The sequence below is a fragment of the Solea solea genome, chromosome 1 (genome assembly GCF_958295425.1).
Source record: "Solea solea chromosome 1, fSolSol10.1, whole genome shotgun sequence".
NCBI classification, from domain to species: domain Eukaryota; kingdom Metazoa; phylum Chordata; class Actinopteri; order Pleuronectiformes; family Soleidae; genus Solea; species Solea solea.
Genome location: NC_081134.1, coordinates 14,621,034 through 14,642,132, shown reverse-complemented (window position 1 = coordinate 14,642,132; position 21,099 = coordinate 14,621,034). Strand labels below are relative to the sequence as shown.

The 21,099-nt window shown below is 39.4% G+C and overlaps 1 protein-coding gene across 1 annotated transcript; it reads left to right on the top strand.

Annotated features, from left to right (window-relative positions):
• Positions 1-192: 192 nt before the first annotated feature.
• Positions 193-20,693, top strand: LOC131466190 (coiled-coil domain-containing protein 178). Its single transcript, XM_058639387.1, has 19 exons — positions 193-504; positions 2,900-3,036; positions 3,135-3,193; positions 3,285-3,364; positions 3,731-3,934; positions 4,019-4,239; positions 4,933-5,075; positions 6,187-6,340; positions 6,435-6,530; positions 6,810-6,922; positions 7,026-7,209; positions 7,325-7,387; positions 7,700-7,828; positions 7,914-8,027; positions 8,150-8,295; positions 8,547-8,706; positions 12,586-12,735; positions 16,952-17,086; positions 19,673-20,693. Exons 1-19 carry the CDS (start codon positions 447-449, stop codon positions 19,796-19,798), a joined length of 2,472 nt encoding a protein of 823 aa, XP_058495370.1. The 5' UTR covers positions 193-446; the 3' UTR covers positions 19,799-20,693.
• Positions 20,694-21,099: the final 406 nt, after the last annotated feature.

The window sequence follows — 21,099 nt, the reverse complement described above, 5'->3', positions numbered from 1 at the left end:
CATTCTATTCTATTCTATTCTATTCTATTCTATTCTAAATGTACATATCGTCTTATTAAACGACGAGGACTCAACTCACTGAGCCACTACAACACAAAGCACCAACATTCAATGTTGCTCTTGAACGCGTCTCACTCTCTCGGAGCGCAGCCCACTGTTTCCTAGCAACCAGCACATAAGATTGACAGAAACTTCAGCTGATTCATGTGAAAGGAAACTTTAACAAAAGGCAACTTTTTGTCACAGGATAAGCTGCTGCTGTGGTGTTAGCGCACAGAGGTGACAACTAACAACTATAGTTTCAAAATGGCAGACGGTTAGATGGCAGGAGGAAAAGTCAGTTGACAGACAGCCATTTTCTTCTTCTTCTTCTGTGCTTTCACTTTCTGCCATGGCAACGACCCCCCGTCGATGGTTGTATCATTAATAACAGCAAAGCTGCAGCGATGCCCGACGTGGAACCTCTCAGATATCCATCGAGGGAGGGACGACCGAGTCAACAAGGTGAGAAATGGAACTAGTTAATTCATTTATTTTTTTGTTTTGTTTGTTTGTTTGTTTTTTAAAGATATTTAATAACTAACTTTCGTTGATAAAAATTGACTTCAGCTGTCACGTTTGACTCTGAGAGAGAATCCAGTTTAAGTCAACAAACAAACTGAATTAACCTATGAAAAGTATCATTATGATGATTATTATTGTTATTACTATTATTAATGGTGATGGTAGTGGTGATGACGCTGATTAAAATGTTATTTATGCACCTCCTTGAAACACACAAAATGTCATGCACGAGCAAGAATGAGTGAATAAAGGAATTAAATAAATGAATCCCCAAAATAAGGAGACCAAGACCATAGCTTTAGGCAAGAAACTATGATAAGTGTTCCAATTGTTTCCATAAGGGAAATAATTAAAAACATAAACTTAGTGTGTCCCTGCTGTTTGTCCACAATTGTATTTATGTATTTATTTATTTAAACGTGCAAAGTCCTCTCACGCCATTACGACTTTGTCTCCTTTCAAACAGGTGAGTGCCTTGCATAAGTTCAGGTGATGATTTATTCATTTGAGCTATTTTAAAGTCTCCAGTCAAATCTGTGAATGTGTAAACATTCTAACAGAATAAGGACCCCGTTTGTCGGCTCAAGGTTTGTTGTTGTTGTTGTTGTTGTTGTTTTATGCATTCGTTAATCAAAAAATGATGGACACCAAACAGTGGACTATACTGCTGCCGATGATACTGAATGGCATTAGAGGACGTGTAACTCTAATCTCTAATGTCACTGGATAAATGGGAGATGATTGGCCCTCACACTCACATGGGCCTGCTCTGTGGCTACAATACACCCGGCCATTATATAGAGCTAATTCAGCCCGCCACTGGTGTATTGCCTTACACTTTGTTTCTCCAACTTTGTTCCTCCACCTGGGTCTTTCACTGCGGTGTTATTCATTCAAACTGCACTGCAACAGATGGCCTTTATTCCCGGTTTGTCCCTGTAGTTTTTCTTTCTCCTCACTCTGCTCTCGTGCTGGTCTGAGTCAGCTCACGCACGGGCCATTCTTCTAATTAATGGAGAATAATGGTGGTGTCTGTCAAATCAGGTGGGAAAGCTTTAACTAGATCCAAACATAGTGTTTTTAAATTACCCTTCCCTGACTGATCAGAGTGCATATTTGTCTTATTAGCTCAGTGAGTTGATGAGCATGTTTCGTCGCTGATTGAGAAGAGAGGCGAACAGTTTCTGTTTTTGTGAATCAAATATAATTGTTACTAGGGTTGGGACCATACCACTTTTTTGTGTCCGATACCCATACGGATATCACAAACTCGACTATCTACCGATGCCGATATTAGGCCGATGCGGTCATTTTAGTGCATTTATGCACTATGAAGCTGTTAACAATACATATGCATCATTGAGTCATTTCAACAACATAATTCTGTAACAGAGTAACAAATATTGTTGTCATCAATTATTATTGATTACATTTTAAAATTATTAAATTAAACTACCCACACATGTAACGCTGCCCAGTAAAGACTGCCAGACCACACTAAATGTCACTGTCTTGGCATGAAAAGCCAATTTTTTTCCCCGACCAATGTGGTTTGCAGACTCAAGGAGAGCAGTGCAAGGGAACCAATGGATGCTCCTCATAAACACTAATCTGTTTATCCAGGTGGGAGATGAAGATGAGGAGATTTTAGTCCCTGTCCAACATGAACAGCCCAGGGATCTTTATTGAATCTCTCATTTCTTTCTTGTCTATGATAAAGACTCAAAAAGATGTTGTCTTTAAACATGTTAATCGTTATCATGACAAGATAACAGCACAGATCACCTACCTATTGGCCAAGGCGTGATCATTTGAAATAAAAATAATGACCACTTTACAATTTCGTCATTGTTAATAGGTGCACATAATAGTTTGCATTTGTTTGCATCCTGTAGATTCAACTGCACCACTCGGCTGTATGTTTTCCCTTTTTTGCAGCCAGATGGCGTCCTTTCACCACCAAGAAATGTGCCCTTGGGTTTGTCTTGAGATGCTCAAATTTTGTCGTTCCCTGCTCTTTCACTGTTGCTTCCAACGTATTACAGCCTATGCAAAGTGAATCTAAGAGAAGGGAAAGAAAGAAACAAAGAATGTATTTTTGTAATTACTTTTCACAGTAAAGTTAATGAAGTAGGTTGATTATTTACTCCAAGAAAATTCAGGTTTATGTTTTTCCATTGATGGATAATTTGTGAGAGTGTGTGTGTGTGTGTGGTTTTTTTTTCTTCAATAATATATTTCAGGAGAATTGTGCCATACGGCAAACTGGAGTGCTGTCTTCTAATTTCCTCCCTGAAAAGCAATTGTTTCCTAAGTTTTATTTCTGTTCCTCCAGATCAAGCAGATCTCGGAGTCGTTTGCTCTGGTCGACGTCGCACGTGTGCTTTGCTCAACAGTCCCTCGCCATATGTCAACAATGCTATTCACCATATGCACGAGCTTAAGATGGCTGTGGAAAATTGGTGTCAACAGGTAAAGCGATACCAGATGTGATCGAGCATTAACATCCACACAAGAGCGAAAATCAACCATAAAATGCCCCCCCCCCACACACTTTTGTTTTGATCTAGTGTGGGAAATATCAACCACACATGGACCAGGAGAAGCAGCAATACAGCAAAACTTTAAGGTGAAATATATCTTCTTTTTTTTTTTAATTTCCTGTAATTTGTTAACAGCAAAAAAATGACGTGACACAAGTTCAAATGCTTTTTTAACAGATTTCAGCCCAGGGACTCAGACACTGAGGCAGTGATGACTACAGAGTTGTTTGTCGAAGGCTTTGCAATTAGTGCGCGAGGTACATAAATAATGTTTTTCAGTCATTTCCAAATGATTTTCTCTCAATTATCGTTCTACCATAGAAAAGCAAACACTGGCCCTAATGCTCATGCAGATAATAGAGCAGCACATTAAGTAGAAAAACTCTGGTTTTGGATAATGTTTCATTTCTTGTAGTGGTAGCTGTGACAATAATAGAATCCTGGTTACTCTCACGTATTTTACCTCAGTAATAACAAATTGTACGCTATAGATTTGCAAATAACATTCCATGGATGAGGACTTTCTTAACCTTTCCTTTGTAGATGGTCATTTTATTGTAGGACAGTTTATTTATTACACTGAAATACCGTTTGCCAATCTTGTTAAGTTTTCCGTCCTCTAGGAAGTACAACATTATCGCCACTATTGAAGAAAATAAATGACGTCCTTGGAGAGGTTATGTGTCTGATCGAGCGTCTGGAGGCTGATCGTCAGAACGCAGAAGAAGCCCTCCACAGAGAGAAGAGGAGAAAAACATTCTTGGAGAAGAAAGTTGGCAGTATTTCACTGTGGAAGCAGCAAGAGCATTCTTCAGTTGTCCAAAAAGGTCAGGGACTATAAGGTGGTCTGTTTCTTGTGAATTATTTCCCCCCACGACTAGTACAAACTTTTTGCACACTATTTTTTCTAGCACGAGAGTCTTGCACGAGAGACGTCTCTGAACTGAAGTTGAAGCTGAAACTGGAAAAGGGAAAACTTCACCAGGTCCAAGGGAAACTATCAGAGACGGAGATGTTGAACCGGCATTTACATGAGGACATCAACTTTGCCAAAAAACAAATTCCCATCGCGAAAGAAAACCTGGACCTCCAGAAGAACCTCATAAACGAAATCAACACTGCCCAAGCTGAGGTAACTTCTAATCGGACTCAATCTCTTTGCTTTTTTTTTAAACATGTTATACCACCAGAGTCAGTTTCAGCGTTTATTTTGGAATTTAGTGGTACAGGATTGTAATCTTTAGTCATGCCAAACAAGGTTAATATAAAATTAAAATGCAAATTCTGTTTTTTTTTCCGAAATTTGACTACTCTAGTGTAGTTTCATTCAACTAGTTTCTTGGCATTATCTTGCTCTTTTATAACTTTTTCTTTTTCTTTTTATCAACAAGTGCAATGGCACTAGAAATGTAACCATGTCATGTCCACTGTCTACTCTATTCAACACCTTGAATAGATATTTAATATTTATTTAACAACCGACTGCCTCTGCCATTAAATTTGGCACAGACGTCCATTGTTCCCAGACAGTGAATCCTAACTAATTTAATAACTCCTTGACATTTAATTTTGATTTTCCACTTAAAATTTATTGAATTTTTCACAACATTTGTCAAAATTTAATGACCTTTGGCTGTAATCTGAGCTTAATGTTGTCATGCAAATACCGTGGAAGTGGCGGGCAACGGGTCAACTTCATGCTTGTTCATCAGAAAACCAGCCTGTTAGATGTTCTTTAATGGCATTGGATCAAGTCAATGGCTTTAACGTTCAAGTGTGAATCCTCAAAAATAAGCCTATGTGACCCCCTGCCTTCCTTGTTAAGGCTGACGAAGTTTACTCCGAAACACAAAGTGATCTCCTCGTGGTCCAGAAGGAGTTAAAAAAGATGGAAGAGGACGCCAACAATGAAAAGATATCATTGGACCATGCACTGATGGTGATGAAGAATCAGCTGGCTGACAGACTGTGAGTATGTGTCCTAACTGTAGTGAGAAGAAAACCCAAAACAGGTTTAAAGCAGGTTTACTATCAGAGCAGTACAGCTGAGTAGACAGGAGACATCTTTCATCAAATGTCTGAACAGCTTTCATCAATTAAAATCACTACTAATGTCAGACAAATGCATCTACTGTATACAGTATATATATATATATATATATATATATATATGTATATATATATACATAAAAATAATTACGGTACAATATATAAAGTAAGTTCCCTGGCATATCACAGCAGCAAGGGAGGAGGTAACACATGAGACACAGCTTTATTATACACAGGAGCATCCACAAAATGGACAACAGGGAAACATGCAACTGAATACAAAAGTTCCACATGTCCACATAGTACACATATATCATAACATAACACAACACAACATAATCATTTCTACTGTTACATAAGAATACAGTCATTTTTATTACCCCAGAATGTTCACACTCAACATGTCTCGACTTTGAACGATAAGTATCATGAAACACACTCTGAACGGAGGTGTGAGGTGGTGGATATTCCGCTGCAACTGGCATCCGCGGCTAAACCTTAACAATACACCGTGTAGACTGACCTCTGTCCAGTTTATGTGTAGTGACATTTTGGAAACATCTTTTTTGTGCTAATTAACAAACGTATTTATCCTGACAAACTCATAGCGCAGTCACTGAACATCTCATCAATTGTTATCACAGGGGTTTGTATTTAAATGTATGTCACGGCCACAGAGAACAACTTGTTTCTGTTTGGTTGGCAGGTGTCTGCTAATATCAAAAAAAAACAACCCAGGACAGTTTAATCAGTGTTCTGTATCAGTGCACAAGCCAAAGTATATTACTGCATGTATCCATAGCAACCCAGCCATTTGTTAAACTGCCTATCCAAAAAGATGTAGGTGTCCTAATTTCCATAAATAATGGATTTGGAATTGTTTTAACAATGCTGTTTTGATCAGGTCATAAAGCTAAATTCTCATAAATTCATGTTTGTATACCGTGTACCATGTTGGTTGTGAGGTCATATATCGTGTAATTCTTAACATTCACCTAACAAATGAATATCTAAACGTTCTTCTTTCCAGGGAAGACTTAAACCAGTTGAAGATGCTTGAGGAAGGTGTATGTGGTGAAATAGATACTGCTGAGAAGACCGTCGCTCTCGCAGAGGAAAAGTGTGCAGCCGTAACGCAACATATCCCAGAGATGACGGAGCTTGAGAGAACTGAAAAAGAGCGGGTCACTCATATTTTCTATATTCCTTCCTTAAAGTTGTCTCCCAGCTGTGTGAAAATCAATCAAATGAACGCGTTTCCTCTCTCTTTCACTACAGATTTTACATCTGAAACCTGAAATCGAGAACACGGTCCAAAAGAATAAGAAACTAAAAGAGAAAATAATTGCACTGCGGGAAGATATCGAGAGATCTGTAAGTATGTTCCCAGTAGCATGAAAAAAAAGTCTCAGAAGCACAGTTACTGTACGTCTCTTTGTAATGTTGCTGCCGCCTTTCTGCTTAACATACAGTGCTGTACGTGTGTCTCGAGAGTTCACTGGTTAAAGCGTAGCGTGCAACTGCAACGCTTGTGATGGGACTCTCAGTGGAGTTGTGCATGCTAATAATGTTTCCATCCGTGGCACAGTGAGGTGTTTTCACAGTGAAGTGCGTCCACTCAGTGGCGTCTATTGAACATTGTGGTATCCGCAGAAACTTAATGGGGGAGCAGAGGTTTCCTGCATAGAAGAGCAACTCCATTCAAAAAGCAATGCTGCCGCAGCTCTCCGCAAAGTTGAACATTACAAGATGCAGATTTTTGAGAGGTGCACTATTGCAGTATTCTTTAAATTTGGTGTTAGTAGATATTACTACAAACGTACAGTCGTAGGCCACGTGTTTACCATCACTTTACTGTGTGATTGTTAGTGAGAAAGCAGTGGCGCAGATGTGCACGGAGACGAAGCAGATGCTCCAGAAAATCGCTGACAGCGATGAGCAGTGGGGAAAGGCCAAGGAGGAAGTGACCCGCATTGTAGCCCAGCACAGTGTCATTCAGGCTAAGCTGGAGCAGCAGGAGCAGCTCACCTTCCTGGAGGAACAGAGAGCCAGGGTCAGTGGCAGAATACTGTTTGTACATGTTCTAAAAATACAAAATGTGAGACACTAGCTGCTTTCTCTGGTGTTACACGGTGCCTCTTTTTATTTTTTTTTTTTTTGCTCCACAGAAAGAGATTGAAGACCTGAAGAAAGACCTGACAGGTCACATAACTGTGCTCGAGCTGCTGAAGGTGAATTCATGAGGTGTTTCAGATTCGTCACTCTGAGAACAGGGAAGGGAAAAAAAAAGTCACTGCAAAACTGAAATGCAAAAATAGATTTCAATTGAAAGCTGCAAACTTTTTTTTTTTTCATTTTCTGTGGATTGTAGAAGTTTATGGCAACAGTGTGTTGTCATGGAGACAAGCTCAGTATCAATAAAAACAGAGCAGTGTCATAAAGGGTGTTTCAATGCATGTGTGTCATCATTGTCATCTTTATTTTTAAATCCCGCATAATTGTTTTTACCATGTTCATGAGTTGCTGTTTTTTTTTTGCATCAGGGTCAGTGCGCAGACATTAAGGAGGAAATGAAACGACAGAAAAGAAGCTCAGACCTCTCCAGACAAAAACTTCAGAAAGACTTTGAAGACGCACTTTCAGCAACAGAAGCCCTAGAGACGAAAATCAAGGTAACGACACAGGATTGTAACGAAAGCCAACCATAATATGTGAAATAGTCTGTTAGCCTGTGTGATCTTGTTTTGGTTTGTTAAGAAAATACGGAAAGAGACAGAAATCTTGGAAAAGATCCAGCTCGAGCACAGGAACACGTTACTCGACCTCGAGGAGGAGAAAGAACGCAGGCGTGATCACCTGAAAGCCGCACAAGTAAGGGTCGCATGAAGCAAGTCGCTATACGTCACATTTACTCTATTGCATCAAGCGATTCACATTCGCTGTTTATCAGGAGTGCAGCCTTTCACAGTATTAATGCTGCTCTTTGTTAACAGGATTTACACGCTGCGACTATAAAGAGATATGACGACACTCAGGAGAGGATCAGTGACCTCATAAGGAGGAGCAAAGAATACCAAGATGCTTCAGAACAAATGGAACAAATAGTTGAAAGCATGCCAGAAATCATAGCAGAACTTCAGTAAGATTTTTTATTTATTGAGCAAATGAAATGGAGTCACTGGTAAATATTTAACAGATTTTTTTAAAAACAAAAATAAATATCTACATGTTTTTTTTTTTTGTTTTTTTTTAGCATTTTATTGATTTAAAGTATTACATTTTAATCTAAAAGGGTGTTTCTGACATAAATGTCTCACATATAGGGCAACAATGGGGAATTGTATTTCTGGAGGCATAATCTCATTGTACACGTTTGATTTCTCCTCGCAGAAGTGCGTTTGATGCTGTGGATTTCCAAAACAAATCAGCTGCTCTCATAATGAGCACCTTGCAGTCTGATATTAATAACTGCCAACGACAAACACAGCGATCCATGCAGACACACACTGCTCACGTTAGAGCAAGAAAAAAGCAAATGGAAGAAACCAAGGTAGGAAAATGTGGTTTCGGTGGAACACCCTGTGTTGAATACATGCCTTTTTTTGTGTGTGATATAATGTGGAGTCAGAGGCAAGCTGTAAAACACATCTCATTGTTTATTTGTTTGTGGATTAGTGTCAGCACATTGCTTGTCACAATACTTCTCTTAAGATGCAGAGAAAAGAGCTGTGTGCAATTAAAATTACAAGCCATGGCCATCTTGTTTAAGTGCTTTTCCCACAAATGACAACTCACTGTTGTTATAGTCTTTTGTCTGGACGAATTTGATGATGCGTGTCGCGATGAGAGGCTTTGCCTGTTTTGTTACCTGTGGGCCAACATTATCAATTGCGATTTCCAACATATGGATACATTTCACAATATCAAACAAGCATGTAATCAGGATTTCCTTTTTTTATAGATATTAATGTCACAAATGGGCTCTTTTTTCTCCCGAAAGCGTGAACATTCTGTGCACAAAATGGCATGTGTTTGAATACTCCTTTTGTAAGAGAAGCCCCTGTTTATTGTAGGTTTTCATCTGCAGGATTATCAGCCCCAGCCAGAGCCTCTTTGCTGATGGGGGTTTCACATGGCTTATCTAATGTGAAATCGCCATGTGGTATATAGTTTCATTAAACGGTGATCAAGAATGCATTAGTTCAAAACAAGAAAAGGCAATGGAGCTTAAGCCGCCATGCATCCAAGTGCAGCAACTTTAAAGAAGTTGTTGGTGTGAGACAGTTTAAGAATTAGAAGTCTTCCTCATAGACAACTCCCATTAGCCGGATAAAAATTAGCCATGCAAACAAACGGGTTTAGTCTTTTCACTCTATGAAATAAGATGACAAAAAGAACAACAATGCTCCTCACCGGATACAGAGATCAGAGTGCGAAGTTGTGGAGGAATTGGTCACTTTAGTCATTGGCACGGATATAAAGAACACATAATGTCTGCATTAGCATAACATAATAAGCAGAGAGCACATTCAGATGCTGCAGTGCATGAAGCAGAATGGCCAGACACTCAGATATGAGACTTCCTGTAAAGACACTGACCTGACACTAAAATGCCTCTCCTCCTCCCTAAAACACAAACTCATACAGGTTAGTATCACAAACAGCCTGATGGAGACTTTTTAAGGTCAAGTGTGTTTTTTTTATTTTAACCAAAATTTAATATAATACCCATAAGTATAAGTGTATAATCCCTTTAAAATAAAACATAGGGTTTGTTAGCCTTACAATAAGCCTATTTGTATGCACTGTCAGCACGGGCCTTCATTACGGAGGCCTCCATGTTGCGCCACCATGTTTCTACAGAAGCCTTAACAGACAAACCAGAACCAGAGTGTGCGTTTAGCGTTTTTGAAGCAGAAACTTACGACGCAAACAAAGAAGAATGACATCGTTTCTGGAAAACTGTAGTAAAACTGTAGTAAAACAACAACAGTAACTGTAGTTACACCTGACACCGAGGTGAGTGTAAGATCTTCACTTTCATCAATAGATGTCACTAGTTCTTATATACTGGACCTTTAATTTGATAGGTAAAAGGTATTACAAGGTATTTTAGTGCTTAAACCCACACACATCTGGTTTCATACATGCATCTGTTTTTTCTTTTTTTTTCTGATTTGATCACGGCTTGTCGTTCGGTGAGGACAAAGTAAACAATGCAAAATGCAGACGCAATCAGTTTCTTATGGGCAATGAAGTGTAATTTGTTCCATTTACACTTCACAACAGCGTCAGATGGGCTTTGTCAGTGCTGCATGGAGTAATTAAACCTGAAATCAATAGCAGGCATTTGTCATGTTTACAGCCCCTCTTTCTGCTGGGTTAAACTCATCACTTTAGTGCTGTTCTGTTTTACTGCAGAGACACACTTCATTATGTCTGCAGGTAGTGTTGAGATATTCACCAATCACATATCCACTACTCGGGGAAACGCTGCTCAAATGAAGAGGGGACAAGCAGAGAGACACATACTCACTGTGATTTATTTGCTTGATTTCACAGACAAAAACGGCCCATCGCTGATGTGTGTCTGGTTATTATTATAGCGGTCTAATTAACAGCACATTGTACTGCACGCACACATGGCAGGTCAGTGGTAAAAGTACTGCGAGTTCTAAATAGCTTGTGTGCTGTCACTATGTTAGTATTGTGTTACTTTTGTTATTTTTAGTTTTTTTAAGTAAAAGTCTTAAAAGACTTAAGTGAAATATTTACATTTTCTCATCCATTGAGGAGTTACCGTTGCAATTTGTTTTTGAAACACGGAAAACATTGGGTGTCTGCTTTTGTGGCCTTGCAGACAAACCTGGCAACCGAGCGATACCAACACCAATATGTGGAATTACACTCGACACTTCAATTCCCACAAATGAATATAAGACAGGAAGTCAGTTGGTTGCATTAATCTAATGCTGGTAAATTTCTTGGTGGGTCAAAAGCTGGTTATGATCAGTTTTTTTAGCCTAATATTTGAAATGCATTTCCATGGTTTAATGTAGAATGTAATGTCAGTATTATTTACATTTTAGGCTCTGTAACTTAATTTATTTTCATTTTATTGATGTTGATTATATCTTCTATTTTGAAGCAGTCCTCACATTGTATGAGTAATATAGTGTTTCTGTTACGGATAAAACTCTTTCTAAATGTGGACTATCTTCTATATTCATAGCAGGGACTCGACTTGTCTTGATCTTGCTTGAGACTTGAAGGTTAAGACTTGAGACTTGCACATGTGCGACTTCATGACTATAGTGTCCTGTGGTTTCATCCATTATCTGTTTCAGAACTGAACTGTACATCATGTTGCCTCAGTAGTTGTTCTTAAGTAGCTGTGTCGGACTATATAAAGGTCGATATAAAGCTACCAGTGTGCACCAGCCATTTATTTAATTTAATTTGTATTTTCCTTTGTATAATTCCCCTAAGCAGTGTTTGCTGAAAGCCAAGGCCGGGCCATGAGTTCAGGCCAACAATCACTGGTGTTACTGATGAGGGAGAAGCAAACAGATTTCAATTGTGCTCGGACTATTTAGTGTTTGTCACACTGTGTTGAAACTTATCGGACGTGATAGATGCAACAGAGTATGGACACAAAGGAAAATAAATGCATTATGTCATAAACTTGGAATTTCACTGTTTCACAGAACCAATGTTTTACAAACCTCTCCCACTTTTTAAAGATGAGAAACTATTGTGACCCAGTTCACTATAAATCACGACACAATATAACAAAATAGCATAATTTGTGCATGGTATAATGTTTCTGACTATTTTGATTCAATAAATCAGCCATTTCCAGGAGATTTAAGTTTAATAAATGAATTACAGCTTTATTTTACGCATGCATTATTTCATTTATCTTGAGTAAAAGACTCAAACGATTTCAGCAAACTCATTTGGCGAATAAATCTCCCAGTCTTGACCCAGTCTCTGGGAGTGAATGCAAGTGTAAGCCTAAACAAACCTCTATTAAAAAACTACACACACTGTGGGAGCTGCCTTTTTCCAGCCCTTGTCATTTTTTAGTACACTAGTGACGTGTAATGATACCCCAGTCAGATACATCAGATCATTATCATTGGGTGATTGATGCACGTTAGTGTAAATATGCTCTCTGGGTTAATGTCAATATAAATATGAGCTATATTCTTTCAGTCCCAGCAGGATGCTGAGTCATGTTTTTAGCACCACAGTAATCAATGCAGTCAGGTGCTGAGATTAAAAAGCAAACTTAAGTGACACTAGTGTAGTTATGATAATAATGTGCCGTTTCTATGGTTATTTAGATGCTGCGGTGAACATGTTGTTTACTGGCACTGTTGAACTTAAACTTTTTGATTTCATGTGTGTGTGTGCGTGTGTATAGGAAGCACTGGAAATTGCACTGAAGGAGAACAAACAGCTGGCAACAGAGTACAAAGGTCTTAAGAAGATTCTCATGGAGGCCAAACAAGAGGCAGCATCAGCACTTAGCAACAAGAACCACGAGCATAGATCTTTTCATTATTACACACAGGTAATGTATGTATAACCATTGCTATGTGTAGATTATTTCAAAGGCGATGTAGTGTATGTACAAACTATGTAAACACCGGGGCGATTGCTCTAAAAAGCCGTCAAATATGTACTTTGTTGTATTTCCATTTCAAAACTAAGCGCGCACTAGAACACGATTGGAACGTGTTTCTGAACTAGTTCAGAATCAGCTAATCAGCAGAATCATCTTACGTGATTTTCGTATTCCCGTAGCAGCCTCCGCATTAAAACCTTCTCTATGGGATAGCACAGTAAAGGCTTGACAGTGATTGGACAAATGCGTCGAAAACATCACTTCCACTGAAGCTCAGCTTCTCTGGGAATCAGTGGAGAAGTGGGCGGGCACAGAAGCTGGGCTTCTGCATGATGATTGGAGGAACTGTCTGAAAGGCGGAGTCAGTTTTTGATTGGCAGCGCTGCAGAAAACATACACCGGTGTGGATTTTGGGATGGAAGTCCGTAGACAGATAGCTGGTCGTTGTGCGTTATTCTCTAGGCTGTATAGCTCATTTTTGTTTGTACATATACACTGTGAATAAAAACACTATTATAGCATTTCAGTTTTACTTAATTACCACTCTAGTTGTACGTTTGCAGAGTTTATGTATAAATAACTGGACCTGAAATGAGCCTCCCCTGTTTCAAAACCCGACCTTACAATGTGTTCATGCACATACACACACGTAATTGTCCCACTGTCCGTTTTATTTCATTTTTTTAATAAAAATTTAACCTGTTTGCTTCATTTTAACTTGTCAGCAACAGACAGAGATTGACAATAAAAGTTTGCTATAGAGCAGAAGTGGAAAATCATCACATGAAACCAGACATGGAGACGGTAAAAACATTTAAAACATACTTTAAATATCCATCAACAAAGTATATGTGACAGTATTAGCCAATCTTGGCTGATGTTCCCCCTTTTTAACTCCCAATTCAACGAGAAAAGTATCCACACTAGCCTTCAGCTGGCTATATTTTAACATATTTCCACTGCAAACACTTGATTCTCCTCTGATGGATATGTTTTTGAAGGTGTAGTAACATTCAGCAATTCCAAATCTTAGCAGCTCCCTGCTCCCTGCTGGCGTCCTGTATCCTGAAGTGTCATCGGTCAAAGGTGGTGGGTGGTGCAACAGACCAAAACTCCAACATTTGTCCCCAAAATCTGATGACACATGGTCATTTAATTGTCTTATTTGAATAAATTTCGTACACATAGTATAACCTTTTTCCCCATGTTATTCTCCGTAGCACAAGATGACTCTTCTTTGCATGGGCAGTAATTTAAAGAGGGTTTCAGCTTGGGGACCAGTGAGGAGGTTACTGCAGCAATCTAATAATGATTAGATAACTTGAGTGGAGGAGGATGATGGATGTGACATAATGTAATGATAACTATGTAGTTTTGCCACCAAGGGGAGTAAAGCAAGTGGTTGATGGTACATGCACATGCCATAATTTTAATTTTTTTTTCTGATTATAGTTTCTTTAAGGTGATCAGAGGTGAAACGTTTCATTATCGTTGTGTTACAAATGTGCCTCTGCTCACCACTGCGGTTGTTAGGGTTCAGAGGCAAATTCAGTTTAAGATCAGACTAAAGAGACAAATAACAAAAGCATCGGAGGTGTTGACTAGCTGAGGGAGACACCTCAGCAGCATTTTATTCTCTAATCTTTATAGTTTCTGACATGGTTTCAGTGGAATAGATCCACACATGACAACCATAACACCAGAAAGAAGCCACATTGCTCCTGCAGTGAAAAAAAGACATATTATTTATTTATTCCCCCACCCCCCACCCCCCAAATGGCTAATACCTTTACTTGAGCAATTCCTCATCTAACTGCATGAATGTTATCAAGTGAGAAATGCATGCAAAAATAAAATCCTGTGGACAGGATTTTCCACGCTCATGATCAAAGCCTGATTTTCTTTTACTCTGGATTCAGCCTTCACCATTTTTGTTTGTTTCAACTCTACACTTCTACAGCAGCAGCCTCTCGGCAAGTGTTTCATGCCTAAATTTAGTTGTTTTTTTTCTAACAAGCTTATAATCAACAATGTTTGTGAAAACGTTGAGGCAGGCCTATCGCATTTAATCTGATTTATACGGGAGGATTCCAGTGCTCTTCTTTCCTCTTTAAATTTCCAAGTGTCCTTATAATGTTTGCACATAGAGTGTATCTTTCGGTTAATACACATAATACACAATAGGGTCGCCCTTAACAACTCACCGTTAACATTGTTAGGATAATTTAATAGATCAGAGATGATATGTGTCATTTTTCATCATTTAAATCTATACAAAATAAAATATAAATATATAAAAATAAATAAAAATATACTGATATAAAATGTGATAAAGATGATTCTTACATATTCAATTACATGATTATTTCTATGGTTATGGTATTTTTCTTCCTTGTCTCAAGAGATACAGAAACCATATAAAATAATGAAAGATAATAAAACTCTAAAAATAGTATGGTCATCGTTTTTTTGTTTTTTTTTAATAAGGAGGCAGTAATATGGTAATTTCTATTTCCAACGCTATTTCCAGTTTGTCAATAACAGTGTAAATAGTGTGGCAATATGGAGATAATATTAGAGTAATGCCATGTCATTTCCATTTCCCATGATCACTGCCATGCTGTGACTTGGTGATTACTATAGAAATAAGCCTGCATTACCATAATATTACTCTCTATCACACTATTACCATATTGTTACTGTCCTGTGATGTGAAATGTCACCAAGTTTCACATTTCATTTCATTTCCCAAACCTTTGTGACACAACCAGGAGTTGATTCTCATTTTTAATGTTCAATATTAAGTCAGTGGTGGAAAGTAACATTGCAGGTACAGGTACAACAGGTGAACCTGTATGGACTGAACTGCCCAACAGTGAGACAGTAACATGCTTTGAATACAGTAATATATCAGCAATAATAATCCAGCAGGATGATATTCTACATTGTGGAATTTTCAGCAGAAATTATTTTTCACTCTCACTACTTGTGTCACTATGATGTTTAAGCCACACGTAGTGCTACTGTCCATCATAAACATGTCTTGATAGAAGGAAATGGAAAGCATCATTAGACACAAACACACAGTAAATGCATGATGTATGTTGGGATAAGCACACTGTATATTAATATTCAGATGCAGATAATTCAACTTATAAACTAAAGTTACATAAATACAGAACCTTTTTATATTTGCAGTGGAACAAGTATGCTCTCTTTATTAATTAGCCAATCAAGACCCACTTCATATGACTGATGCAATATTTGAAAATAATGTAGAGTCATATTTTGAGCCAGTATAAAAGGAGGTCAATGAAGGACCCAAATTCATCGAAATTCAACAAGTATAAAATCCAACATTTGCAAAATTCTCTCTTTGAAAAAAAAGAAAAGAAAGCATAATCTGTCTATCTATCATCTGATAGCACTTGTTTGTTTGTTGTGCACCGCTTATAGAAATGCTCTTGCATGTACTGTACATGTAAGCGTTGCTTTGTTTATGTGGAGGCTTTCATGTCCTGGCTTTTAACAGGGCGCACCATAAAGAGCATTCTTGTTATTGTCTTTCCTTCAGGAGCTGATGACTGAGCTAATTCGCTTTAGTTTTCAATGCACTGGGGAACACATTGCCGAGCAATGATAAGCTTTGTAGGGAGAGTGGAGAGATGGAGGGGGAAGAAAAGCAATGGCATCTATCAGAATTTAAACCTCTTTGCTTGAAACTGTGTTCAAATAATAAAGCAAGCAGCATGTCTTTCCGAGAGACTAGGAATAATTTCTGGTTTCAGTGGGGGGTTCATGACTCTGTGTGTATGTGTAAAATATGTCTTGAGGGGATTGGTATAAAGTTAAACTGGGTGAAGTAGAAATATTTTACTCATCAGCTTTGCAGTCACAGAGTTTGCCTCGGCTAGAACAAAACTGCTGAAGCATTTAGAGAAAATTAACCCCCCATCCTGGCAGCCAGATGTGACTGGATTCTGATGAGTGCACACGAGTGGGCAGAGAAACCAAGAGACTGTGAAATTCCTGTCAGGCCCGTGTACTGCAGAATGGGCTATTGACTGCTTTCTCTATTCCCCTCCATCATTCTTCTTGAACACTGCCATTAATTTCCTCTCCTGCCTTACCAATTCCTTTTCTCTGCCTTCTCTCCCCCTAGCTCTCTTTGTTGCAGAAGAGGATGCACAAAGCTTTGGTGAAATACTTCAAACAACGCAACCTCTACAGCCGGGCTGAACTGGATCGGTGCCAGGCTCGCTCTCAAGAGACCAACCAGAAAATAAAAACAGCCCAGGTATTTGTACATATACATGTAAAACAGGCAGGAAACTGCACAAGCCATCACTTTTCATTTGAAAGGCCCTTTATTCGACATTTATCCTTGTCTACGTTTCCTGCCGGATGGGAGCATGCTCCTTTGCATAAGACTGTAACTTCATGCTATACTCAGTTTAGTTTGAGCCTCATCCGGCTCGGCAGTTGCCTCACGTCTTCTTTGCAAGGCGATGGCAGTCGAGCACACACCTACTGAGGCTCCGAGACTCTGTGCTATGGTGGAGTTAAAGATGCCAGTCTTACATTACAGTCTATACATTCACTCATGAGATCACAGACGTGATGTGATGGATGATGTGTCTTTGCGAGTGCCTATGCAGTGACCCCATGTCTTGGCTTAGCTCTGCCTTTCTAGATAACTCTATATACACACACACACACAACACATTGTGTTTAGTCACGTTGCGTTAACGTCTGAACCTGTTCTCTCTTTAGGGAGTTAGCCTTTTGACTTTAACGTCTATTTCAGAGTGAGTGAAATGCACATGGTCGATGTCGGTATTACAGCTCCTTTTTTTTTTTTTGGTGAAGAGAGTAACCTTCTGTCTGCCTCGGAGACGAGTCGCAGCCTATTCTGCAAGGTTGAGAAGTAAGGATCTTCAATTAGAGGATAATCGGTGTCTAATCTCTGCTGTGACGTGAGATGAGGTCAAAGCGGACAGAGGGACAGTGATGAATCTTTATGAAATGTTCTGTCCAGCATTACAGTGGAGCCGGGAAGCATGCAACCATAATATGGATCACTTTTTTTTTTCCTCTTTAATAACCGCAGGGCATCCTAACCTCATAGCCAGCTATGATTCTGTACACTTCCTTCTTTGTTTTGGTTGTTTAATTTGTTGTTCGCCAAAGGAAAAAAATATATAAATATTCTTTCTGACTTTATCACATGCTGGAGGCAAAATATGCTCAAAAATGCGATTAGAGGTTTTCCAGGGAGTACCTAGTGCAAATACTATTAAGTGGCTTCCCTCTCAGTTCCTCCTCCTGTGGTGGCTGACATGTTTTTTTGATAGGTCTGCTACAGACATTACAAGGAGCAGCCATGTCTCGGCAGCCCAGCCTCAAAAGGCCCCGGCAGATCACAGCTCAAGGCAGGGAGGAGTGGGGCACAAGGGGGAGGAGCTATCATCGAGCTGCAGAGTGTGAAGGACAAAAGAGCTGGTGTATTCAAGCGCACCACACCGTCACCCGTCACAGCTCAGCACTGGGTCCATCAGAGCAGGCAGCATTCACTTTAAACAGGCTCCTCATGAGCAGTCCGGCCCAGGGTCTACACACACACACACACAGACCCCATTTTGAGTTTAAAAAAAAAAAGAAAACCTTTATGAGGTTATGAGCATGCGTAAACACACAATGTGCATGATTACCTAAATATGGGAACCTTGAATGTGATCCATGAAGGAGTGCACCAACAGTTTGTTCTGCCACAGTGAGGACGAGCCATTTCGGGAAGCAGAGGACGCTAAAATATCAACTCGACTTTTTTGTTTTTGCTCACATTTTCCATGAATTGGAATCGAAGATTTCCTGCAAACTACAGTCATTTTAGATTTGTATACGTCTCACCTTAAATATTGTTGTAAAGGTGTAGTGCTCAGTAATAGAGAGTCACCAACAATGACAGGAAAGAAGCCTTTTGTTTTCCATGCAGGAAATTCTCCACCTTCAACTCAGTGGGAGCACAAACATTGTTCACGATCAGTTTATAAGAAATAAATGAACACATCAACAGAAGGGATGCCAAATGTAGCTGGAGTTAAACCGGGGTGAATCCTGATGAGGCCTGTACTAATCCATCATATCCACTTAACCTCACAGGCAGAACATAAGCGAGGTCAGGTTAGCACTTACACGGCTACGGCGTGCTAGATCCAGAAGCCAAGTGGCAGTTTGCTCAAAAGTATCTTGAGGGGAGGAAGGCCGGGGGAACCCTAGGGTTGGTGGGTGGGTGTTAGTGGTTGGGGGGTGGAGTAGAGTGGGGTGGGTGGGGGTTGGAGGGGGAAGCGGGCTGTCATCCTGTTACACTCCTGCCAGAACTGGCAGTTCAGCTTTGTGTTCTTCGAGTTTACACCAGGGATGGCATAATTGACAATGGCTAACAGCGGAGAGCAGTGCAGAGCCTTGTTGAATGGCCAGTAATGATTGGAGCAGACGCCCACTGCCCCAGTCCCAGGGGACAGTAATCCAAGATCCTGTTTCTGATATAATTGTTAGTCAGAGAATTTCTGCATGGCTAGGCCGGTTCAGATTCCCAAGCTGGTTGACAGTGCCAGGCAGTTTAATAGAAAAACTGGATGCTGAGGTTTTTAAAACAGAAGAGCACTGAACCTGGACATGGTTCACCAGGAGCCCCCTTCTTCTTCCTTCCACATAAAAATAAGCACAAGATGGTACCTTTCCTCTCACAGCTGTGGGACGTGCACGGACTCCCAGACATTTATTGCCTTTTAACAAAAACTGCACTTTCTTAATTAGGCTCTTTCTATTTCTGTGTGTGTGTGTGTGTGTGTGTGTGTGTGTGTGCCACGTATTCAAACAGGAGGAGTTGTCAGAAGAAATCCAGCTCATCTCTGCCTTCCTGCATTCCTTGACAGATGACTCTACTACCAGTCATGATGTCGGGGTGAACAAACAAGCCGGTCCAGATGCTGCTGGATCGAGATGACTAGATGCCCTCACTTTCACGTGGCACTGTAATTGGACATTCACCTGTACCAGACAACTTACTTACCCTAGCACGCTTCACTATTCCCCCCCTCTTTACTTGCAGCAAATCCATAACAATGAAACAGGTGACTTTCATGCTGCTGTCAGGACTGATCTAATTTTAGCTGGGTGAATGATTGCAATTGGCTTTGCCTCATCAGATAATTAATCTATGTCACCATTAATTGGAAAAGAGAATAATTACAGGCAGTGTTGACAGAAATTCTACGCTTCTCCAGATTCCGAGATCTAATTACAACTAGTGAAACCCTATGACCTTAACTAGCACTTAGTGCACCTTGCCCACCTTGACCATGGCCATGAAGACCACTGTCTGCGAGAAGACGCTGTTTTTGTAACCACGCCGTGTGCTCCTCCACTCCACTCTCTCCACATTCCCTGAGAGCTGTCTCCCTCAATCACTTTTCAATATTCAATCTTAATTTTGTGGAAGTTTAGCATTTTCAATGAGCTGGAGATGAATGATTAATGAATAAATTTAAATGCTTCATTTTGTCCATGGATCATTAGTTAAGTCCTTTGTGGGAAGGACCTGAGAAAGGAGTGAAAATTATTGAGACATTAGCCTGAAGCAATCCAGGGGTAAATAGTGTGCACAAAAGGATGTTGTGTGTGCACTATCCACTGGCTTTTCTAAAGAACCCCGGGGAAACACTGTTTTCAATTTGGAATCTTAACCGAATCACATCTAGTACTTGTGCAAAATTGATTTTTTTTGTTTCATCATGTTGTGTACAATGTCATACTAATGGCAGACGACGCTAATGTCTGCTCTATATAGACTTTTAAAAGTTGTGTGGAAGTGTATGGAGCCGAACAGAACTTTGTCTAAATGTGAGCAGATTAATTAACATTCTCATGATGGGGAAAAGAAGTATTTAAAAAAAAATATATATATATTAAAACATGATTAAATAAGGAAATAAAATATACTGTATGGGCAGCAAAAATGTAACAGAATGGAAATGACGGCAAAGTCATTGTTAGGTGCTTTAGGTAAAATAATTCAGTGTTTAAAAAGGGTGTAGGGTGAAGTAAGGATCAGTGTTTGAATGATTGTTGGTATTTATCATATTAAAGGAAAGAATATTTAATTAACAGTGGTCATATAGGTCTTGAAAGACTTGAAAAAGCGTGATATTGACATTCTTTATCGTTCTAGTGTTGTTATTGGTGCTTTAAGACTGCTCTTCTGTCTGTGTGTGGTTGATAGAGACGCTGTTATTTTGGTGATTTGCT